Source organism: Triticum urartu, chromosome 3A, assembly GCF_056163025.1.
Source record: "Triticum urartu cultivar PI428250 chromosome 3A, HENAU_Tu73, whole genome shotgun sequence".
Classification (NCBI taxonomy): Eukaryota; Viridiplantae; Streptophyta; class Magnoliopsida; order Poales; family Poaceae; genus Triticum; species Triticum urartu.
In genome coordinates, this window is record NC_141875.1 from 204,706,999 (window position 1) to 204,732,669 (window position 25,671).

The 25,671-nt window shown below is 47.4% G+C and overlaps 1 protein-coding gene across 1 annotated transcript; it reads right to left on the reverse strand.

Annotated features, from left to right (window-relative positions):
• Positions 1 to 23,483: 23,483 nt before the first annotated feature.
• On the reverse strand, positions 23,484 to 23,939 carry LOC147979207 (uncharacterized). The gene has a single exon (XM_087515081.1). The coding sequence runs from the start codon at positions 23,937 to 23,939 to the stop codon at positions 23,484 to 23,486; it is 456 nt and encodes a 151-aa protein (XP_087371207.1).
• Positions 23,940 to 25,671: the final 1,732 nt, after the last annotated feature.

The following is a 25,671-nucleotide window of genomic DNA, read 5'->3' on the forward strand; positions in this document are numbered from 1 at the left end:
TGGCATAGATTTCCCCACGAAGGAGACCTCCGTTGGGTCTTGGTTTGAGTTTACGGGACGGATGTGTACTGCTGCCCAATATCTCGAGGTGGAAGGGGTAATTCTTGATTTGAACAGCTCGTACTGGGGTGGCTGGGTAGCGCCCATGGTACTGCAGGTAAAATCCCGCAATATCTTGACAAAACTACCTGGGGTTGCATCTGGGGTTCTCAGATAAATGCTAGGGCTCGGCATGGCAAGGAAATGGTTGTGAGGGTGGTGCACAAGGTGAGAGATGCTTGGCAAGGTCACGCCGTGGCCTTTTTATAGCACCAAAGCTGGGTCATTTTTACCGTGGTGAATGGTAAAGAAAATTTTCAGCTCTGTTCCAAGGGTCGGGGTCAAGCCACAGATTCACACATTTCACTATAGTGATGTGTTACTGTGGGGGTTGACGGGGTGATTTTTGGTAACTGTGTCCGGGATAGAAATCTTATACTGCATACTGGCGTATCCAGGCAAGGCTACTATTAAAATAGAGGCACGACAACAGGTAGCATTTAATTACAAGGCCACACGATTACAAAGCGAGGGTACACTGGGACTCGATACAACTCGGGTGACTTAGTCTACCTCGTTTACATCCAAGCGGGCGTGCCTTGAGGCTCCTCCACGGGTCTCGTCGTCGGAATTAGCTGGAGTGGGTTGAGGGGCTGCAGGCTCGGGGTAGCGATGAGGACCATCTCGGGGATTGTTGGCCACAATCCCATTGGAGTGTGCTCCTAATATGCAACGAAGCACCTCTGGGGTTATCGCAGCACCTTGGCCTATAGCTGGGGCAGGCCTCAGGGACTCGATCGGGTGTCCAAACAGCACGACTGGGTTGTCGGCGTTGGGCTCGTTCTCTTCTCTCACCGGGGCTCGACGAACCAGCTCTCCACGAGCTGCGATTAGATCAATAGTGATTTGATCGCACAGTTCCTCTAGTGCACTTACATAGCGCACTAGGTGCAACAATGCAGGATGCGTCTCATGATCTCCGTTGGCAACTTGGGGTGGCCTACCATACCCTTCACGTCTGGGGTAGTAGTGGAACGAGCAACAGTTAACTCTGGGCGACAAGTGCCGGAGATGAACTATAGCCTCTCGAGCAGCTAGTTGGATGGCTTGAAGCTCAAAGGAAGTTGTTCTTCCGGTGAACCTGTAGGGGCGCTCGGGCTCTAGACCCCTACCGTAGATGTGTACAGTGGCCCAGAATTGACGGCTCTCACCGCTCATGGGTCCTTGGTACACAACATATTCTGGGGGCTCTTCTAACGCATAGGCACGACCGGTGAGGTTTGCGAGTATGGTCACAAAGCCTCCAAGGTTGGTTGCTGTGGTCTCATTGTGCACGACAGGGCCAGGCATTGTAGCTTGGTTTGGGGTAGAGGTTGTGCTGTGCTGTGTTTGGGCTAGCGTGCCCCTTTTTATAGGAAAAAGGGGACGGAGTCTTCCTTCGCACGCTTGTGAGAAAGACTATTTAGGATTCGATCACTAGCGCATGAGCGACAGTTAGGTTGATAGGTTGGGCACCGACTGCCAAAAGGTGTTGGGTCACTGCGTGGCTATCTTGCACGAGAAGCTTGGCTGGGGTGTGGTTATGGTTTGGTGGATTGGTTTGCCTAAGTTTATAGACCCGGCTAAGATAGGATTAGCCAATGGTCAGCCTGGCTCTGATACCAAGTCTGTCACGACCGGGTTTTCCGGACATAAATTTCCAGAAAAGACCGTCGTGCTCATCAGCCCCAGGATTACTGTTAGCTGATGAGGCTCCACTTGATACAGAAATTCCAAGCAAAATACAACATATGTAGTACAAGACCATTCTGGCCTGTGAGTACAACAATTGGGTTTCTAGTGGTCGATGGCGGAAGTGGTTTGTGAGACATCAGTGTCTATGGGACTCCATTTCCCACGGGAACAGCTGACCAGGTTAACTCCTATCTTCGCGAGGCTGCTATCACCATTGCTTAGTTTCCGGGGCTGTCATCGCCATGCTCCTCTCCAAGCAAGCAATCTGGCCAAGACAATAGCCAGGGACAAGCCAGTGAGTACTTTGAATGTACTCGCAAACATTAAGAACACGGGTATAATATAATTGATAATCATGCACTGAAATATTCTATGGTCACATCGTCAGTCATAAATAAAACATCTTTTATGCATGCAAGCAGGTTATTTTCATGCAACATGAATAAGCAGTAATAGAGTGGGAATAAAATGCCACAGTCGGGCGTCTGAGCGACACCACATAAAGGGCTTTAAAAGAAATGCCACAGTCGGGCGTCTGAGCGACACCACATAAAGGGCTTTAAAAGAAATGCCACAGTCGGGCGTCTGAGCGACACCACATAAAGGGCTTTAAAAGAAATGTCACAGTCGGGCGTCTGAGCGACACCACATAAAGGGCTTTAAAAGAAATGCCGCAGTCGGGCGTCTGAGCGACACCACATAAAGGGCTTTAAAAGAAATGCCACAGTCGGGCGTCTGAGCGACACCACATAAAGGGCTTTAAAAGAAATGCCACGGTCCGGCGTCTGAGCGACACCACATAAAGGGCTTTAAAATAAATAACAAGCATTGCCACAGTCGGGCGTCTCAGCGACACCACATAAAGGGCTTACAAAATAAATAATCACAATGAATATCCAGGAGGTAGAACCGTCCCAGGGATACTCAATAATATAATTAATGCAACGGGTTAGTCCATCAAAAAATAATAATCATGGTCCTCACAAATAACCAGTCGGTATCCAAGTTTGGTTTAACAATATCTCCTCCGAAGACCGACACTTGACCCATCCCAGACTGTAATCCTTAACCATGGACACGGCTATTCGAATAGGTTTAATCTCTGCAGAGGGTGTACTCTTTACCCACGAGTAACGGATTCCTTTAGTCCATCGGGACTAATTCCGTCTACGGCCTTTTAGTTGAAAACACGCCTAACTTGCACACACCAGCTTAACTCATCGGTGTCTGGAATCACCCACGACACTTGTTAAGCAAAACTCTAAGTGGGGAGGCTACAACCTCGCGTAGCATGGGATCAAATTTATATCGCGCGCTCTAAGGGGTGGCCTCCCCTCTCGGTCCCAACCGGAAACACCCACGCCCCCGGACCAGGTGGCATGCCTACCGGCTACAACCGATATCTTCCACCATGGCCTCTCTGTACGGTGTGTGCTTGAAAGGGGTTGACGACTTACTGAACCATACCCTACCTGCGGCAGGGACAAGTGGTAGTACATAGCAAGTATGGGGGTTACTGGAACAAGACTCGGTCTACGGTCGACTCAGGAGGTTTATAAGTTCCCTGCATGACATGTAACAAAAATATTTCAATCGACAAAATCACCACTCAATATACCTTACCATGCCATACCGGACATAACCGTCCCGACGGGGACCGGCGACAAGCTCACTCCTACCCAAGGCAGAGGCTTTCCCGGATTCCTTTCCGGCATGCATGCAAGGCACATGAGGGTGATTATCATCACAAGTATATTCATTTCCAACAGCAAGGAAATCACTAATATGCTTCCATGCAAATGATCATGTCACATGAAATAACAAGACCTCTGAAATAAGGTGGTGTTATAAACGTGTCAACTAGCACACCAAAAATATTATTCTGGGGTTCAGAATGCTTGCCTTTAGTGGTGTGGAGAGGTGGGGGTGCTCTCCAAAATTTTTGAAAGCTTCCTTCTCTCCCAAAAATCCTATTTCCAAAAATATGCAAATAACACATATTTCAAAAACAGTACAAAAAAGTTGTTTGGAAAATTTTCAAATAAATCTTAAAATAAACTAGACAATATTTGAGAGATGTAGGAAAAAGAATTAATTCATTTGGAGTTATATTTAAAAAGTTATAGGCAGTCAAAGTTGTGGTCAAAATCTGTTTTTAAATAAAATCAGGAAAAGAAAATGTTTCAAAAGAGATTACGTTTTCGGACAGGGAAGACGTATTACGGGTATTACGCCTCCACTTACTCCAGCGTGGACGGCGCGTGGGTCACTGACAGTGGGTCCAGAGGGCCCACTGGTCAGGTTTGATCAGTCTCCTCCCTCCTCTTTCTCTGTCCCGAGCGGAGGCGGAGCTCCGGCAATCGCCGCCGGCGATTGGCGGCTCCGTTCGAGAAACCGAAGCCATCCACGGGCTCAGGGGGTCGAGGCGGTCCCGCCGGTGGGTGTTACGGTCTCGGGGGTGGACGGGGTCGTCGGCGGTGAGTCTCGCGGCGGAGGGAGCTTCGGGAGCAGAGTGTGATTGGAGCTACGGTGGTTCCCGATCAAAATCGAGTAGGGGGATGGGTTCACGGAGGGAAGGGGGAGTTCTTGGTGGAGAGAACGGAGAGTGGGAGGCCCTGGTGGTGCCGAATTGGCCGGGGCAGTGGCGGCGGCTGCAGTTGCCGGAGGTGGGGAAGAAGACCTCCCCCGGGTCGATTGCGAGCTAGGGTAGTGCCAATGGGGTGGCCTGAGGTTGCCTGCGTGCTCGGGGAAGCTCGGGGGTCTCCTTTTATAGCTCGTCGAGGTCGATTCCGCGGCGGTGGATGAGGATGCCGGCGAACCGCCTCTCTGTAGCTTGCAGGGCAACTTGGCGTGGCTGGGGATGACGGCAGGGGCTAGCGGACGAGTGGGCACTGCTCCAGGGGCGAGCTGGCGAGCGGGAGTGGCTTTGGCGGCGCCGACCGTGGCAGGGGCGCGCTGCGGACGCCGGTGTGCCGCCAAAAGCTCTGTCGGCGCCGCTGTAGGCTGCCAGGGCGGCTTGGCGCATTGCTCTGAAGGGGATAGCGAGTGGCGTGGCTCTGCAGAGCGGGCCAAAACCAGGGGGGCAGCATGTCGGCTCGGGCGCGGGTCATGCAATACGCACGCTCTGGGCGCGTCCCGTGCACGCACTGAATGTGCTCGACGAAATGCTAAAGCATGCTAGAGGTCGCGGTTGAGGCTGGGTAGAAACAGGGCTAGGTTAGGGTTAGTTAGAGGGTGAATGGACATGGTGGTTAGGTCAGGAGACTGAGTTCACAATGTAAACTTGAATCCATGCCAAATCTGGCTATGCACACAGGGTGTTTGACAAAATGCCACAGGCACCTAGGCTCTTCTTGGGGTGGCCAAATTCTCCAGACCAGGGTCTCCTTAGATGCAAGAGAGAGTGGTGAGGTTAGTTTGTGAAAAGCACAAACTTGTTAGTGCAAGTTTTACAAAACTACAATTCTGGACAGGAAATAAATGACATTATTTCATGAACCAAAACTATGCCAATGGGTGCATGCTCCTGGACTTAGGGGTTTGGTAGGGCTGTCTACAAGTGGGAGAAAGCACAAGATCTTTGGAGCAAAATTAAATAGGGTTGCAGTAGAAATCACAAGGCTGGACCAGAATGGAAAAGAGGTTGATTCACTAAATTTTTTCAAATAACAACACAGGGTTTTTGCATAAAGTTGAATCATAGGCTATTACCAATATCCCATAATTTTTGTGGAGGCTAGAAAGAATTATTTAAATGGGTTGTAGTGCAAAATGCATTCTGGACCAGAGAAGAAAAATTGAGTGTAGAGCTCAAAATATTTCATGAATAATAGATATTTTTGTATAAAAGTGATTTAAAAACATCATATGACATCTCCAAATTTTTGTTGGAATTTTAGGTGAATTTATCAAATGGTTGTAGTTCAAATATGTCCATTTAACCTGGAAAAACCATTTTCAAGAAAGTAAAGATCAAGAAACTTAATTATTTAATTAGTTATATTAAATAAGGGAAAGTTTCTCTTGACAGATTAAATAAGTCCAATGACATATTTGAAACGTTTTCTCTTTGGGAAAAACTCATCATAATAGGGAAGGAAATGATTTAAAAAAATCAAAATGGAGCTCAGAAATTCAAAGTTTTAATTCCTGGCAAATTTTTTAATTCATTAAAACAAGGCCAAATTTTTGGGGTGTCACAGTTTTGAAATGGAAGAGAGGAGCGGCGCTGGATTTAGATTGGAACATGAGAGGAGCGGGCAGTGGTTTAAGAGGAGAAGAGCGGAAGAGCGGCGCTGGTCTTCGAAGTATTTTTTTTGTTTTGCGTATTTTTGGTCAAAGTTTGACCACATACCATATTTGACAAGCAAAATGTTAGTGCATGTCACCAAAAATTGTATCGTTTGGTTCGTATCTGAATGTACTTTCAAATTATATTATTTTTGCAACGTATAACATTTATTTTATTTGTGAAAATCATGGTCAATTATGACCCAGAATAAAAGGGAGACTAGTTAATGTGGGGTCGCTTTCTTAATTGAAGGGTTAATTGATTTTGATTTTGATCCAGTCACAACGCGTCGGCCCTCTCGTCCAATCCTAAATCGCTGCCGCACGCTCCTCTCCCTCTTCTCCATTGCAAAACCACCTCCTCTCCTCTCCATCATCTCCATTCAAAAACCACCATCTCGCCTCTCCCTCTTCTCCATTGCAAAACCACGTCCTCTCCTCTCCATCATCTCCATTTCGAAACCACCGTGTCGCCTCTCCCTCTTCTCCATTGCAAAAACACCTCCTCTCCTCTCCATCATTTCCAATCCAAAACCACCGTCTCGCCTCTCCCTCTTCTCTATTGCAATACCACCGTCTCTCCTCCCATCTTCCAAAGCTAGCACCGGACCACTCAGAAGGACATTTATGGAGAGGATGCAGCAGCGATCAGGTAGATCGTCGGCGGCGACCAGACAAAGTTAGCCAGGTTGAAGGAGATCCTTTATTGGTTTGACAATGAGTGGGAGATTTCGAGGACGGTGAGGGCCATGTGGCAATGTATGCAAAAGAGTGAGACGACGGCGATGTACATGTACTCCTCGAAGGCAGTCACGCCGCATTCCTTCGAGTTCATCGAGTATCTCCTCTAGGTGATGGAGAAGACAGATTCGCCCGAGGCGAAAGTCAGGCGGAGGTGGTGGGCGTACAGGTCGAAGGTCGAGCACCCAGAGGATAATGAATCGATCAAGTACGGTGTGCCGTTCGTGAGGGTGCAGAGCCAACCGGAGCCACATGAGTATTCGTTCTCCCATCGCAAGAGGAGGCCAGATGGCGCGATGTCGCTTCCCCACCGTTCTCCATGGTTCCCTCGACGCTCGCCTCGTTTCAACGGCGGTGGTAGGGTTTAAGGTAAGCTTCGCACTAACCTAATCTTCCACCTGTTCATGCTTACAATCAGTGTGACAACTAATGAAAATCATGCTTACAATCAGTCTCCGAGTACTATGCTAATCACCCATAAATAGCTCTGGACCTTTGGGTTAAAGTTGTGACACTGTGTACAAATAAATAAAAATAGATTGGTGCTTCTTTCAGAAAAGAGTACTCCCTAGAAAACTGCCAATATAAGCTACTAGTATTTGGTTAGAGGATTTGCTGCTGAGAAAGATCTGTCAACAGAGAGCGCCACACATCCCACTGGTGGTGGTGGATGCCAATGCGTGCATGGAGCATGGTTGGTGTTGGTAATTTTTACTTGGCACACCTCGCACTCTGCATATATGTCGGTTCCATCCATACATTTGTGCAGTTCCACCAAAATGTAGCTGAATAACCCTGTTTGCACAGATAATGAAATAGTGTGATTACATTATAGTGGCACTAGTTGATGAAACACGCAAAATAAATAGAAGAAAATATTGCGATAGTATCATAGTATTCCATGTTGCGAGGGAGAGATGGGCCCTGCGACGCCTCATACGGTACGCCACGCCTCATACTGGAAATCGTCCCAAGTCTCCCCGATACACCTTCTGCCAGTGATGAACATCAGTGTATAGTGGTAGTACAAGGAGGGGCCTTGACACATTCAAATCTCTATTTTTGTGCAGGTCAACTAAAATTAAGCACCCCAGTTTGCAGAAACGCTTAAACATTAACAATGGGACTTGTTGATGAAACATACATTAACAAAGAGAAGCACTTTCTTTGTATAAATTGGAAATGAAATGATAGAGAGGACACTCGCTCTATTTTAACTGTATTATTACTTCATTTTATCAGTGACACTAGGGTCGAGCAGGTGGCAAACGAGGTGCACCGTGCGTCGCAAGGATGAAGGCCGGGGGTGCTTAGACTGGGATGCTGAAGCTGGCTCTTTCAGTCCCTATCTTCCCCTGATGTTTCTGTGGTAGCATTTGGGTTGTAATACAAACTTGGTCGAGCTGGTGCTGCGTCCCCCTACCTGCCTAGCTTATGTGGCGAACTTTTCTCCTGCTAGTACTCAGTCTGTTCTAGTAGTAGTTGCATAATTGCCCGTTTACACTGAGATGTTGTCGGATAATGGTTCTCTATGGTTGGGTTTGTTTAGTGAAATCGGAGGGAACCCCCTGTTTCGATATATTAAAAAAACAGTGGCACTAGTGGTGCCAAAACATTACCTCAAATTAATAGTGCCACTAGATTAAGGTGCAAAATAATAACATTACTGCTTTATCATGGCAGTGCCAAAACAGTAGCACAAGAGCAGGATCAACATGCAGGATCTTTGGCAAACGGCCAGACCAAATAGGAACATACCTCGTGATGGGAACCATATCTGTAGTCAACGCCATCGTAGAAGGAATGACACCAATCACCAACATGGATGATTCAATTCATGGGACCTTTTGGTGCAATTCACCTAAAATGAAGCAATGTCCCATGAGCTAGCAACTTCTTCTTTTTTTAAGAAAAGGGCTCCAGCCCCAGTTCCATTTCCATCAGAAAATGAAACCCACATAGCTTATTCTTTATTAGTTGCAATAAAATTGAGCAACATCAAGGTTGGTCGTGAAGCTCCTGGAATTTTCAACTATAATTTGGATATCATTTGTGCAGTTCAACATCGAGCATGAAATGTATATCTCTGTTTGCACAAAAAAGGTGGAAAGGAGGGTGACTAACAAGTGATGAAACATGCATTAAATGAAAAAAAGCATGTTCCTTATCTGAATGGAAATCGTACAAGGACAGTAGCAATTTCTAGCAGCATTGCTAGATATTAGTGTGGGCATTAGGATTAACTATGACAACCGTTAAATACGACATTACTTTAATGGTGCCATTGCTTCATTTTACCAGCAACATTACATTAACAGCTGCTACGGAGTCGGTATTTGGGCTCGGGAGAGTAGGCGGACCAGGACAGTTGCATCTCTAATGAAAAGAAGCAACTTATCTTAATGGGAAATTTAGCAGGACATGAAAAAAGTGCCATTGATTCATATTACTGGAGGCATTACATTGAAAACATCATCGGTTTAACGTGTCCTTACTTTCAACAGTGTGACTGCTACCTTTTACCAGTGGCATTACATAAGAGCGGCTCAGGGCAACAAACATCAGAAGAGGATATCTGGGTTGGTCCCATTTTTGTTCGGTATATAGCCACCTTATACTGTGTGAGGCTACCAAATCTAGTGCTGGACTTACTCTGTTGACTTGTCCACCAGTCCCCACTTTCTTTCCTTTTTCAACCAATAGATCGGGTTTATATTGAGTTTGTACTGTGTTCCCTTCATTTCCTTATTAGACCTAGAGACCAGTTGGATAGCCAGTCTCTGCTACTTTTCGCCCCCATAATTTCCTCTTTCGACCAAGTCCTAGATTCAGGTAACAAATCTTCCCCCACCCCACCCCCTTTCTTCCTTGTTTGAACCAAGTAGTACTAGATTCGAGTGCATGAACTAGTTTTACCTCTTAACAGTAAAAAATTAGGTGGTTTTCGAACATCCGATCGATCCTATCTACGAGGGGGCCGAGAAATAGTAAAAGATACAAATGCAGCGACGTCAGGAGCTCGGGAAGTAGAGCAAGGCCGGTTTCAAAGGAAGTTATACCTGAGGGTCGCTGGGATGTCTCTAGGTGGGCGGCGGGAGGCCGGATCTGCCCACACTACGCCAGTGAGGAAGAAGGGGTGGGAGGCCCTCCCTTGCCAGCGATGCTTGGGAGAGAACGGCAAGGCATGCTGATCGGGACACGCCATCAGTGGGAAAGAGCCATCACCGAGGACGACCGCGTGAACGTTGCACCTTCTCACCTTCCCCAGTGGAGAGGATCCGGCTGGATCTGTGACCAACGGTGAGTAGAGAGAGAGAGAGAGAGGGTGGCCACCGCCGTCGTGTTTAGATCTGGAGAGGACGAGACAGTGTGAAGAGAGAAACACTAGCAAGAAAGCACGGAGACTCCTGCCTATATAGTGGAGTACTAGTTTTCTTTTGTCTACCGGATGGAGCCGGCTTGACCTCGGCAATGACTGTCGAGAAGTGTTCATGCACGTGCCCCGGAGGCGCAGTTGTCGTCATTTTGATCTAAAGCACCGGACTATAACATATAACACGAAAAAATGCCACATGACAAGAAATCATAACCTCACTGCCCAAAGGAGACAAGATGAATCCCGACGGACAAACTAGACGAGGATCAAAGCTCAAATTAAAGATAAACTCGTAGAAAGGGGTCCGTTGATAGATGTCCTAATTAACATAGCCGGCTTGCGTAGATGGCAGCCGAGTAGTCTTCGTCCATGTGCCCCCAATGACTAGCCCAACTCGGTTGTCGCTATTTAACACTCGTAGTGATTCGAAGCACATGACACCTAATTTTGCGAGATGACAAGAAACCTTTTTTTAGATTTCTCACCAGAACTATAGCCCTGTACAACACAGCCTGCACGATATGTAGACGATAGCCAATCCAGGCGTGTCTGCTGGAGTCTGGTCACATGCATGGACGAACTGATCTTCCGTGTCTTGTAGGGATCGTCCAGGTACCAACGTATGTACTCCTACAACACTTCTCTAGTAGTACTATCGCTCATCTCTCTCTTCTATTAACTCATCCGACTTGCAGGGCCGGGGAGTGTGCCTATGGTCGATTCTCAATTGCGGTCCCAAATTTGTGTGCAAATGGAATATGACGCGCGTTCCATTCGAAGAGCAGCGTGTCAGACCGACCGACCGTCTGTTGTGCGACGCGAATGCGATGGGGTGCTGTATACTCCGTACATGTGTACCGCCGTTTTCTTGAGGCTTTGCTCCATGGCGCAATTCATGGATACAAAATTAGTATAATGTACTATTTAAAAGTCGAGGGCGGGGCTTTTCATGTGCGGTAGGCGGGGAAGTTCCGCCTAGTCGGTTCGACAAAGACGCGAGAAGATGAGGGAGTAGGCTGCTGCAAACGTAGGGCTGTGTGATTTGACAATAAGTTACTGCTGGACAGGTGGGGCCCGGTGATTTGACTTGCCATTATCATTTTAACTGCGGTGCTACGACCGGCGTGAGTCTCCAGATTCCTGACCACATCCATACAGGTGCCTCTCCTAATGCTCCACCATGTAGAGGTTGGCTCTTGCTTGAGAGCCCACTCGTCTAGTTTTTCCTTGCCTCTTTCCCCCACATATGCAAAAATTCCATGTAAAGCGGGCTTATAGCCCACTATTGTACTTGATCCTACAGGTCCTAAGCCTGCCACATAGGCATAAAGTCTGATGTGGAAAGTTAATTAAGAAGAGAGAGACTAGTTTGGTGACCCCAAGAAGAAACGCTGATAAGCGCGTGTACCTAGATGAAGCAAACTTAGCAACAAAAAACTAAGCACCTATGCATGGGGGACTTGAGTTGCTAAGCCATTTAATGCCCATAGGACCTCATCTAAGCACCGTTTCATTGGAAGAGGTCACTCCTTGGCAAATGGAATAAATACTACAAAGAAAGAGATAGAGAGAAGTAAACAAAATACTCTTATAGCAAACCTTATAGCTAACCTTGTTGTATGAGTGACTAAGTGATGACTATGTATGACATGCCAACATCAGATAGCCTAACGCACTATGTTAAATCTCCAAGGGAGCGACCGCGCAAGCAAGGCGACGGTCATGGTAGGCGCGACTATGATATGGGCTGCTGGGAGCCCTTGGATCTGAGATCGAATGGTCGCATGCTAAGTTGCTAAAAATTTGCAGAATAACCCTCCAGGATTGGATATTCACCCATAGGTCTAGAATCACGCCATGCAACCGTTTGATCTTAGATGCAAGGGCTCTTGGAAGCCCGTATCATGGTAGAATGGAAAGCTTCGTATCACCTGTAATTTTCCTGACGCTTGACATGACATCGAAAGCCATTTAATTGGGTGTTGAGTAGACATGACATCTAATTGGGCCCCCATAGCACTGTGCATGAATCCATTTATCCACCAGACAAGCCACTACCCTGCCATTCGCACGCGCCCCCTACTCGACATTTTTACAATCAATAAACCGCTCCTAGTCGTCCCGTCCTTTCACATTATGGCAGTTACACTAATCCTAACCCTCCTCCCAAATCCATGGCATCCCAAATCTCCATGATCGGCGGTGAGTACAAGGTTAAAACCATCACCGGCGATGAGTTCGATATCATCTATAGCCGTTCTTTCGCAACAGTGAAAGAATGCCTTGCTCGCTTCAAACGCATGTTTGAAAACTCAAATGACGAGTGGGCCACTGGGCTAGATGTTGAGTACACCACAGTCCTGGGAAGTGAGAATAATCTAAAGAGGTAGAGAAGAAGAAGCCCGCCGTGATGCAGGTTTGCGTGCATGACTTATGCTTGGTCTACTACATATGCCATGCCGACGTTGAGTGAAAGGAATTTAAGAAGTTCCTCAAGGGCGGCTGAGTCAAATTCGTTACTATAGACTTTAGGAACGACAAGGAAATCCTGGGTCGGATAGGCCTCGTTGTAGGCGACCCCTTGGACCTGCAGAAGGAAGGGCTGGTGCCCTCCTGTGATCAGCCTTCAATGCTGACCATGGTTCATCCTTCATACGGTAAACTGAAGAAACCTCTGCACATGTTTCATCGTGCATGGCAGTGGAATGTACTAGATATATACCACATCCACTACACTGCAATGGATGGCTACCTTTGTTTCAATATCTACAAGGGTTGGATGAAGAGTAAGAGCCAAGTGTGCGGTTCAAGCAAAGAAGTATCGCCCAAGAGGAAGAGGGACAAGGATGAAGTTGAGGACGTGGGCAAGGACTCTGAGTAAGGTGGCAGTGTCGTTGCTCATGGTGGTTCTAATGCAGTGTCTACCGGATTAGTTGCTTAGTTTAATTTCTGGTGTGCTTAGTTTTATTTGAGGGGTGTGTTGTGCTGAGCCCCCAGCAGAACTATGTTATGTTTCTTTTCGTTATATTTCGTACATTTCATCTTTTAGTTGGTATAGTACTACCACTCGTTTCTTCACATTATATACGTACAATATATATGGCCAACATCATATAGCCAGCAGTTTAGTTGTCAAAGAATTTCAGGGTGCTTAGTTTTGTCAAAGAATTCCAGGGTGCTTAGTTTTATTTGAGGGGTGTTGATGGTGTCCTGGACTAGGAGGTACTCACCATGTCGTCTCCCGATCTGTTAGATTGGGCCAAGGACCCCCATGGCCGTATACTCATGGCCAGTTCGGACAGCTGCCGCATACATGGAAGATTCCACAAGACTTGGTGATCAAGACAAGAACTCCTCCCCACCGGCGTATTCGGCTAGGACTCTTGTTATCCTAGGCCTCTGGTGCATTATATAAACCGAGGCCAGGCTAGTCGATAGATCATATACAACAATCATACCATAGGCTAGCTTCTAGGGTTTAGCCTCCTCGATCTCGTGGTAGATCAACTCTTAAACTACTTATATTATCAAGAACAATCAAGCAGGACGTACAGTTTTACCTCCATCAAGAGGGCCCGAACCTGGGTAAACATCGTGTCCCCTGCTTCCTGTTACCATCCGCCTAGACGCACAGTTCGGGACCCCGACCCGAGATCCGCTGGTTTTGACACTGACATTGGTGCTTTCATTGAGAGTTCCGCTGCGTGATCGGCAAAAGAATCGATGGCTCGTCTGCGGATTAACTGCGACGTCGACATCTTTGTCAGCGGCTCGACTGGTCACCTTAGCTCGACCGAGGACCGCGCTCCATCTCTGATCGTCATGATTCGGACGGGGGCCTACATAGACATCAACTCCGATCTCTATCATGATCATAGAGGAATCATCCATGGAGCTGGAGGGCTCAATGTCAACATTGCCCTCGGGCGGCCGGGCTGTTTTTCTGGGCAGCGAATTTGTATTCGTCGTTACCGCCTCCTCGAGCATCGGTTTGATGATTGCTTCGGTGGAATAGTGCGTAATTACGCCTGCAACAGCCATGCAAAATTTCGTCGAGTTCCGATGGAGGAATCTCCGACAATCTATGATATACCGGAGCCCTGTCAAATCTGGACGGGAATCTGGACGAGTTTAGGTTGTGGTCTCCAGATCCCAGCTCGGAGGTCGTTTGGAAGATCCAACCGTTCATCTACTTCGTAATTCCCATACCTACCACCCCTCCAACTTTCAGCTCGATCCGACGGTTCAAACTCCGGGAAACTTCCGATGAGTGGACCAATTTTCGGATCCGTTTTCTGCGCGAATACGAATCCGACCCGAATTCATGTTTCTTTATGAACGTGATATTGGACAACCTTTTTAGAGGAATTCTCTTCTAGGGTATTGTGCGTTGTTTTTAAACACGTGCCCGTAAATTGGTAAGCCTCCCCTAAGGTCATCTTCATCATCATGCTGGTGTCAAACCAGTCTGGCAATATTGCTCCAAGGTTGCCGACCTGTGCTAGACATGTCGTCACTTTGTTGAACCGAGCTCAACTTCTTCGGATCATCGTCTCGGCAAGCTGAACAAGAGTCCGGCATCGCGAAGGATAAATCATCACCAACATCTCCGCCCCATGGATTACACGGAGAGGGCATACCGGCATCGCCGCACGACCACTTCATCAAGCCGGCATCGACCACGTCACGACCTTCACCGGCAGGGCCGCACTATTGCTTCTTCAAGATGGTGTCCATCATGCCGACCTACATCAACTCATCGGCTGACATCGAGGCTTCGACATCTTGGCTGGACCGGGGGCTTCGTCATCTCTTCATCAACCTACTCCGAAGACTTCGGCATCACTAGCCGACCAGCTCTGTCATGTTAGCTGGACCGAGGGCTTTGCCTCGGTGAGCCAACCTTTGCCAGCATTGCCATACCATCGCTTTATCGCCCATCAGGCAATGGGTGTGCAGATCGAGTCCCAATTTTTGGAATCACCTTTCTTCGGATTGCTACAACAAATAAACCAGGTGCTATTAATCCTAGTATTTTTTGCTTGTTCGGGTTCATTTTTCCCAAGGAATTATTACTATGGTTTGTTCATTATATGTACACAGGTCTATCAAATGATGGCCGCATTAACGACGGTCGCATGGTGGTTCGGTCAGTTTCCATACATGGTCCGGCGAACGCCGCATCCGGAACCCGGACTGACTTGTGAATTCTGGCTTTGCCACGCCTTTACCGCATCACGCCGACGCCCTGCATCGACATTGACTTCGGCGCCAGACCATACTTCTTTTATTACTCACTTTGCATAAATTATTTATTATGCAACAATTTTTTTAATTATTATTATTACTATTATCTCCGGTTTGCACTATTTTTTGTGCACAGGAAAATGATCCGGGTTGGGAAGTATCGTCAACTCGGCGTCCTGACATACCACGTCACCTCGGCTGGACGGGGGGCTTCCTCAACACTTCATTACCCCATGCCAGGGACTTCGGCATCACTCCGCCGGCCCGCATTGACCGTGCTATGTCACCACTTCGGAGTGCCGAGCTCTTTGCTCCGCTACCTTGGGACTGGCTTGGGGGATGGTACCTTGTCCCGCATCAAGCTCGGGCCGCGTCATCAATACCAAACACATTAACCAGCTAGGTTTCCTTCATGCTCAAAGTTTTAAATTTTTAACTTGTGTTCAGTTCGACGAAGCATTATACCTTTTTGAAAAACAAGTTGCTTGTAGAGAATCTCCTTGTCAAAACTTTGTTTGTGACACACAAATTCAAATACCCCATTTACTTGGGGGCTCCCTTGATGGAGCTTTTCCTCTTGCATATGATTATACTTGTACGGCTTCGTTCCTTGTTCGTGTATTACGCCACAATATGCACCATATTGACCTAAGCGATTTGCAAGCTGGGTTGCCTGGCTACTGTGCTTACCCCTACGTTCCCGATTGTTCGGCTAGGGAGTAAAGGGAGCACCTCTGCGATTGTCACGACCGGGTCATCCGAGCTCTGACCTCAGACTGAGTGAAGCCGAAAGCTAGCGCTCTTATTTTTTTCAATCATGGTCGGCACACAACGGAACTCATGAGTACAAAAAATCTATTGCACAAGTCTCATAGTAATAATGAGCGCCGAAGAAAGGTATCGGTGGGGGTACTATTTTCTTCGAAGATGCTTCTTACACTTCGTTAGTAATATAGCATAAGTTCCCTGAGCGCACTTTGTCCATTACAGCCTTATGGCCTGATTGCCTGGTCATCGGAAACACCGTCGATACTCTCGATAGACGGAGTACATGACATTTTTCAGCCCTTGGCCGAAGAGGGGGAAGCCGACGGTCGGTTAAGACGCGTTTAAAGTTCGGGTGAACACAAATATGATATAAGTACTTCGGTACATACAATCATTATACATAAAATTCTTACCCAAGTCACCTGGGGGCTCTTAAAATTTATATATGAGCTGCAAATGTGTTTTCTTCTTGGTCGTTGTCAAAACACGACAGAAGCACAAATTTTTCTTTCTCTTCCAATTTTCGGATTGGCACCGAACACTTGATCTTGTTCAGACGTCATGTTTTTACTGACATTTTTTGGTTTTCCAAGCTTTTTGGCACTTTTGAACTATTTGTGTGTTTCCAGCACAAGTCTCACAGTGCAATGCCGGACACCTTTATAGAGTCGGCAAAACATTCTCGGATCTCACTATATATGCATTGGTTTCGAATTGTGTCTTCGGTCAATAGTTGGGTTTCCCGGCTCCTGCGCTTGCCTCCTACGTTCCGCTTTGTTCGGCTAGGTGTGCACAGGGAGAACCACTGCGATTGTGCTTCCAGCTCACATGGTTAAGCACCTCAATGGAGAAAGCCGAAAACTGACTGTCACAATAAGCGTAAACTGGTCAGCGATCCGATGACGGTGTTAAATTACAGGCCATTCATAACAATGGCCGAAGTGTTTACGGCTTGACCTCGACTGTCGCCGAACACTACCGGGGGCTATTAACTGGCCTCCCAAACTAAATCCTCGATATTTTTCTCTTACATTAGAGCTGAGGTTTCATGATCATGCTTAGCATGACAACCCAAAGAAAGGAACCGATAGCGGGACTATTTTCTTTGGAAGATATTTCTTATGTTAAACAGTAATATAACATATCTCTCTGCGTACCTTTGTTTATAAAACCGTATGGCCAGATTGCCTTGTTTGTCATAAATCTTTGCCCTCAGAAAGGCTTTATAAAATAGGACAAACACTCCTCGGCTACTAGCCGAGGAGGTGGAAGCCGATGGTCGGTCAACAAAGTTTTGTACAATGTGGATCCGAGCATTAAGGATGTAAAGTACTTGGATACATAGAGTCATTACACATAATTTGTGATTTTACTATGGATATAGATCCTTAATTCGGCCACCCGTGCCCGCATTAAGGCTCGGGGGCTACTGGGCTTCAGGCTTATTATTTACAAATATTAAAGGGGCACATCGATCCCCTGATCTGGTGTTGCCACCCGACCAGTGTCTCAGGGGCTACTGCATTACCTATCCAATGGAGAAAATTTTAAGTGCAATACAGTTTCTGAGGAGATTATGATCCTCAGGTTGGTCGGCCTCACCCAACCTGACTCTCGAGGACTGAGTACGCCACTTTTTTTGTCCCGAAGTATTCTGCCGAGCTAGGACTTGATCCTTAGGCTGATTTTGCGAATCAACCTGAGTCTCAGCGGCTACTAGGATCAGCGGTCTTACGTCATCCTTCAAGTGCATCTCGGGGTTTAAACCGATACACACCTTGAGGGCTACTGGCTATATATCTCGGCAGAGAATAAATTGCACCAATCAAAAATATTGGCAAAAAACTGGCCCACAGTCGGGGTGGTGCACCACCTCGGAAGCAGTCCGGCATAAAGCTCGGGCGCTAGTGGCTGGCTCCATAGAGGGCATTTCCATCATTAAGCTCGGCTAAACTCCTTCAACTTTTTTGGACCAAGATGATCTATGACATCTTGCATATAGTCCGGCGTTGGAGCTTGGACACATTCCAGCGTTGGAGCTCGGATACATTTTGGCGTTGGAGCTCGGAAGCAGTCCGTCATTGGTGCTCGGCTGCAAAAGATACCTCGAATGCAGTCCGGCGTCAGAGCTCGGACGCAAGACGACACTGCCCCTCGGGAACAACTTCAAACCCGAGGTGTGGCATAAAAATAACAAGGCATTGATAAAGGCCAGAAACTTAAAGGGGCTCCTCGGATACCAGACGTGTAAACTCGTCGAATGCATTTCGGCCATCCTCAAGATCGAAGATGAGAAGATTTGTTGAACCAGTTTTCAAGACCGACAACCTAAGATGAAGAACAGTCCAGAAGAATCGAGGAGTGTCCCTATCTTGAAGACCGGTTCAGGGGGCTACTGACGGTGTCCTGGACTAGGGGGTACTCACCACGTCGTCTCCCGATCTGTTAGATTGGGCCGAGGACCCCATGGCCGTATAATCATGGGCCAGTTCGGACAGCTGCCGCATACATGGAAGATTCCACAAGACTTGGTGATCAAGACAAGGACTCCTCCCCACCGGCGTATTCGGCTAGGACTCTTGTTATCCTAGGCCTCCGGTGCATTATATAAACGAAGGCCAGTCTAGTCGATAGATCATATACAACAATCATAGCATAGGCTAGCTTCTAGGGTTTAGCCTCCTCGATCTCATGGTAGATCAACTCTTTTACTACTCATATTATCAAGAACAATCAAGCAGGACGTAGGGTTTTACCTCCATCAAGAGGGCCCGAACCTGGGTAAACATCGTGTCCCCTGCCTCCTATTACCATCCGCCTAGACGCACAGTTCGGGACCCCCTACCTGAGATCCGCCGGTTTTGACACCGACAGGTGTGTTGTGCTGGACACCATTAACTTATCATTATGAAAATCGGCTTATTTTTGTCATGTAACATGGTCAACGGGTTTGAAGTGAAAATAACAATATCTAATGGCATTTCTGAGCGAACATCTAACTTAACGATGGAATTTTTTAGATATCTAATTGCATTTTGAGCAGGCATCTCACGGATCGACGACATTTTTGAGTAGTTGTTACTTCTAATGGCAAAACTGAGTAGTGATACACAACTAGTGGCATAAATAATAAGAACCCAAGAATTAAATAGGTATGCTAATTTATTTATTTATTTATACCTTTGTGTGAGAAACAATATACGCTGCCTCCCGCCAGATTTTCTTTACAGAGGCAACATAGAACTATATGAGTGCCTTGTTAAAATTTGGACTTATTCTGGGTTCGTTTGGCCTTTTTATACATTAATTGAGTTTCTAGTCATTTAATGTGCATAATTCAAATTTTGACTACAAGCACATGCTCCTGTGCACCATGGTTGATTGAAAAATCACATGTGTGTCCTCGGGTGAATTTCTAGGTCCCATGCAATAAATGGGAATGAAATTCAAACATCTGGGCATCGTGGTTCGGCCGAGAACATTGAGAAGCTTGGTCTTAAAATTCTTGTAAATCCAAAACATGCCTGAAAATCATGAAACTTGGCATGGTGTCATGTCATGGTACTACCATGCTGTGGTAATTTTTTTTGCAAAATAGGAACAAGTTTTGGTATAAGTTTCTTGCAAACCGGAGCTTCTCTCAAGAAGGCTCGTGGTTTTGAGAGGGAATGTGTCACCTTTGTGTGCATAATTCAAATTTTAAATACAAGCACATGCTCCAGTGCACCAAAGCTGGTTGAAAAATCACATGTGTGTCCTCGGTTAAATTTCTAGGTCCCATGCCAGAAATGGGAATGAAATTCAAACATCTGGGTGTCATGGCTCGGCTGGAAACATTGAGAAACTTGGTTTTTTAGTTCTTGTAAATCTGAAACACGCATGAAAATCATGAAACTTTGCTTGGTGTCATGACATGGCACCAACATGCTGTGGTAATTTTGCTGTCCGATTTGCGAAGGCGCACACATTAACAATCAACAAAGTCATTTTTTAGATCAGAGTAGCACAGACTACTCAGAAGGAACACTATATTCAGCCAGCATCAATGATCGAAGGCTCGGTGGAATGTTTGCGATCACCAATTGGTCTCTTGTGCTCCTGGTTAGCGCCGCCAAACCATGTGCCAATTCATTCTTCTTCTGATTCACATATTGTACTTTGCACGCTGTGAAGCCCGTCATCGCACTCCTGATGTCCATGATTACACCGTAACAGGCTATCCAGGGGGACTGCTTAGAGGACAGAGCAGCAATGATGTTTTGGTTCTCCAACTCGATTACCACCTCACCATTAAAATATTTCCCCATTGTCTAGATACCAACAAGAGTTACTCGTGCCTCTGCTTCTTCAACGCTTTTACAGACCAGCATTTTTTGCAGGCCGACAGGTAAACCAGCCCTCTGTGGTCCCTGGCGACCACACCGGCTGCACTCTCTCCGTTGGCAGCGTTGAAAGCTGCGTTAGAATTGATTTTAGCCACTCCCCGATCAGGCGCTGCCCACTTATCCTCCTGGGGATTTGAGCTAGCCGTGCGATGCTGCCCCCACTCCCGCCTTCGAATGTCCCATCTGCCCGTCATTATCACCAGTAGCCATACGCGGGTCCTCCTCGTACTTCTGCAGGAACATCACCGATCCCCAGATGGATTCTTTGCCATTATTGCGCATGCAATCTTCCCTATGATGCCAGCAGCGCCATAGGAGCAGCAGTAGATTGGCGCGGACCTCATCATTTTCCGCGTCAAGAGCAACTTGCAGCCAATCAGCTCCCGTATACCTCAGTTTGCTCTCAGCCGGTAATACCCAAAATTTCCTCATTTCTGCACGCAGGGCCCAACTTTTGGTGCAGGTTATTACTGCATGGTGTTCGTCCTCCTCACCATTACCACATATACTGCATGTAGCATCCACTTCCAAAGTTCTCTTCCACTTGTTTTTCTTGGTAGCTAGGGTATTGGTAGCCACCTTCCAGGCAAAGATCCTGACCTTGCCGGGCACTTCTTCCTTTCCATATAAGATCACATATGCTCCTGTCATTTGGGTCCCCACTAGAGCTTGAGGGGATTTGTGATGGCAGGTCTTGGTTGGCCGCAGCAAGCTTGTAGGCGCTCTTGACTGAGAAGACACCGGTCTTTTCATAATGCTGGAATATTTAGATTGCAAATCTCGTCAGCATCAAAGGTATGGAAAATTTGCCTGATGAGGGTTTCATTCCATGCCTTTCCATCTGGTTCCATGAGTTGGTTGACCCAGCTAAGCCAGGATCTTCTAATGAAAGCAGCTGTCATGAGACCTTGTTTTCTTGGGATGCATTGATCTCTTTGGATTTGTATACTTCTTCCATCTCCCACCCGCCAGATCAGGCCCTTTTTTAGAAGTTCCAAGCTGGCTCTCCAAACCGGAGAGGCATCACTTGCAAACACTGTATCCAACAAACTCCCATTTGGGTAGTACTTAGATTTCATGACTCTCACACAAAGGCTATCTGGGTTTTGCAGGAGCCTTCATGCTTGTTTGGCCAAGAGAGCTTGGTTAAACAAATGCATGTCTCCAAAACCAACCCCCGGCTCTCTTGGGTTTTGTCGGTCCCAAGACATCCAATGAACCTTTCTCTGCCCCTCAGCATCACCCCAACAGAAGTCCTGAAACATTTTCTTGTATTTATCGCAAAAGCCTTTTGAGAGCATAAAAACACTCATGGTGAAAGTGGGGAGGGCCTGCACGACTGATTTCACATGAACTTCCTTAGCTGCGTATGGCATGAATTTCTCAGACCAATCGCTACACCTCTTAACAAATCTGCCCATTATTGGTTGGAACTGACCCTCCTTCATCCTTCCTTCGGGGGTTGGCAGGCCAAGGTACTTGCTTTCGAAAGAAGCCGATACCACACCCAAAATGTTCTTGATTGCATTTCTTCTTTCTGGCGGGCAGATCTCGCTGAAGAGGAGAGAACACTTGTTTGAGCTGAGTAGCTGCCCAATGCATTTTTGAAAAGTATCTAGCACTTTCTTGATCGTAGCAGCTTGTTCTGGTACCGCTTTAAAGAAGATCAGGTTGTCGTCAGCAAACATGAGATTTGATATGCCTGGGCTATTTCTTGCAATCTTTATAGGGTTGAGGTTGTTCTCGGCCAGCTCCTTCTTTAACAAGAGCACCAGACCATCCGCAACAAATAGGAAGAGGTACGGGCTTAACGGATCTCCTTGTCGCAAACCACGGGAGGGTATGAACGGCTCCAAAAGCTCTCCATTACACTTTACCGAGTACCTCACAGACTTGACACATTGCATCACCCATTAGGTCCATGTGTTGCAGAAGCCAATTTTCAGAAGCATCCCTTCCAGGAAACCCCAATTAACCCAGTCGTAAGCCTTGGCTAGATCCAACTTGTAGGCACAGTAGTTATCCTTTTCCTTTTTATAGTGTTGTATCTTATGGAAACATTCGAAAGCAATGATAGAACTATCAGTAATCATTCTACCCGGAATGAAAGCACTCTGGGTCTCCGAGATGATCCCGTCCAGTATAGGGCGCAACCGATTTATGAGGCACTTGGAGATTACCTTGTAGATGACATTGCACAAACTAATTGGTCGGTAATCCTTGATAGACTGGGGGTATTTTACTTTTGGGATAAGCACGATCACCGTGTTGTTTATTCCCTCAGGCATGATTCCATCCACAAAGGAGCCCCGCACACTCCTGATCACATCTTTCTTTAAATCTCCCCAATTTCGCTGAAAGAAGCAGGCCGAGAAGCCGTCAGGCCCTGGACCTTTTAGGGGACCTATTTGTAAGAGAGCATCTCTGATTTCCTCATCCGAGAACGGCTTTATAAGCTCGCTGTTCATGTCCCCATTAACCCGAGTTGATACTAGCTCCAGAATGTCCATAGGATCAGTGTTATCCTCACTTGTGTACAGGTTGCTAAAATAAGAATTTGTTATCGCATGCATACTGCTGGTATCCTCGACCCAATTGCAATTTTCATCCCGCAGTTTTAGGATAGATTTTTTCTTTTGGCGCCATGTAGCTTTCCTCTGAAACCATTTTGTATTTCTATCCCCTTCACGCAGATAGGTCGCTCTAGATCTTTGTCTCCACATGATTTCCTCCCAGAGTAGCAGCTCGTCTAGTTCCTTTGCCAGTTTAGTAGCTTCCAATTCAAGTGTAGCTGTTGGTGAGGAGCACCAAATTCTGCTCAGCTTTTTCTGGATCTCCGCTGACTTCGGAAGAACCGAGCCAAAATTCCATTTAGCCCAGTCAGATAGGTCCTTCTGCATGCTCTATAGCTTTTCCCCTATCATACGTAGGTTGCCCACCGGGCCGGACCGGCCCCATGAGGCAGTGATTGTTGGCTGCAGAGATTCCACCCTTTCCCACATCTGCTCATATCTGAACATGCTCTGTTTAGTTTGCTCAACCAGCCTCCATTCTTTCCTGGCGCCCATCCTCAAAAGGATTGGAAGATGATCAGATTTCGAGGAGAAAATGTGCTCCACTAAGGCATTCATGAAGAGGTCAGACCACGTAGGGGAGGCCACGAATCTGTCCAGCCTAGCACGAACATTGCTGTTGCCTTGCTGTTTATTGTTATAGGTCCATCCCGACCCCTTAAAACCTAAGTCGAACAGGTTACATTCAGACAAGGCCTCTCTGAAATTTCTCATATACCTTTCTGATCTTTTTGCGACCGAATAGTGCTCTGACTGCCACATAGTCTCATTGAAATCTCCCGTCATGTGCGATGGGAAATTGCTTGTGTCTTTGATTCTACTCAGCAGGGACCACATATGATGCCGCTTATGCGCTTTTGGCTCCCCATAAACAAAAGTACCCCTCCATTGAGGGCCATGAGGATTTAAACGGATCAACACATCAATATACCTCGTCCCCACGGAAATCTTCTTTATTTCCACACTTTCATCATAGAAAAGAGCAATTGCAGCACCCTTAACGGTGCCGGGTTGCGTGATACAATGGCGGAGGCCTAGCCTCCACTTGAAATTTGTGACGTACTTGTTATTCTGCCGAGTTTCGGTGAGGAAGACAAGCTTGGGCTTGTGTGTGTGTGCACTAGGCACACTAATTCTTGAATTGTGCGAGGTTGCCCGAGGCCTCGACAGTTCCAACTCAAGATCGTCATGGCTCCTGGTGGACGCCGCCCTTGGCACCCACCAGGTCGCTGGGAGCCCCAGGCTCGGCTGCTTCCTTGCTGTCCATGATTCCCTCCTGCATTATACCTGTCACACACACCTTCCTGAATTTGTCTGGTCCCTCTGCAGACTCGGCCTTAGCTGGGGTGTCACAGGAAAGCTCATCGCGGTCACCCCTCTTGCCTAGGATTGAGCTCATGTGTGCAGCCCTCTTCTTTGACCTACTATCCTTAATGACCCTCCAGTTAAACAGGCCTTCCATTGTCTAGACCGCCTCCTGGTTTGTGAAACGAGGAACCGGCCCAAAACCAGGGGGGCCTGCAGATCATCGGTCTCCTCACCAGCGCCCACAGGTAAAAGACGAGATGAGCGGTAATCACAGAGCTCTTGTCGAGGCGACAGGAGGGCGACGCCCGACGTCTCGAGTAGCCGGCCCGCCGGCGGATTTTTCCGGCGACCAGAGAAAGGAGTGAGGAGGTGCAGATGGCGAGAAAGACCTTGGGAAGAGCGTGGACCCTATGGGGCTCCGGGAGGCATGGCTATGGGCGAGGAAATTGGTAAAGCAGATCGCCATGGAAAGGGAGAAGATCGGTGAAATCCGATCTGGGATCGGTAGGAGAGCACAGACCATTGATGGGGCAAGTTTGGAAAGAATCAGGGAGAGACTACATGCTATGAGGAGAGATCTCGATCATGGATTATGGAGGAAAGTCTCTAGGGTTGTGGCCCCGGTGTCACCCTGCAAAAAGGATACAGATCCCTCGGATAAGCTCGAAGAAGCACCAGTATCAGGAGGTGGGGAAAGTGATCAAACAGAGGGAATGAGATCATCCACACTGGCAATGGAATCGCGGGGATTAGATTGGGTGGTGTCCTGTATAAAGAAAGGAGACGAGCAGATAGAAAGCTCACAGCCAGCATCCCCTTGGCATAGGCGTGCTCAATCTTCATGCGCACAACCTCCCGTGATGGCGAACAAGGAATCCTGGAAGGATAAGGCCCCCATGGAAGCCAAGGCTGCATCCGGCCATTTTGGAGGCCGGATCATGACGGTGGCGATGCTCCACGGTGACACCTCCCGCGGCCAGGGAGACAGGGCCTCCATGACGAGGCTTGTAGCAGGCAGCAACATCGTCGCGCCAAGGTTCCCGACTCTCTACGACCCTCGTGGAGAGGGGTGGTGGAGCTGGATCTGTCAAAGGAGTGAGCTGCCATGAAGTTCCGGTTGGTTGCTGTGGGGCTCTTCTTCTCGCCCCTGCCCTACAGCAATGAAGGGCTCTTTGGAGAGCTCAAGGGCAAGTGGGGTCTCCGTGGGGGC

Coding starts and splice junctions, on each gene's coding strand:
- LOC147979207 (XM_087515081.1), bottom strand. CDS start 23,939: ATGACGGGAGATTTCAATGAGACTATGTGGCAGTCAGAGCACTATTCG.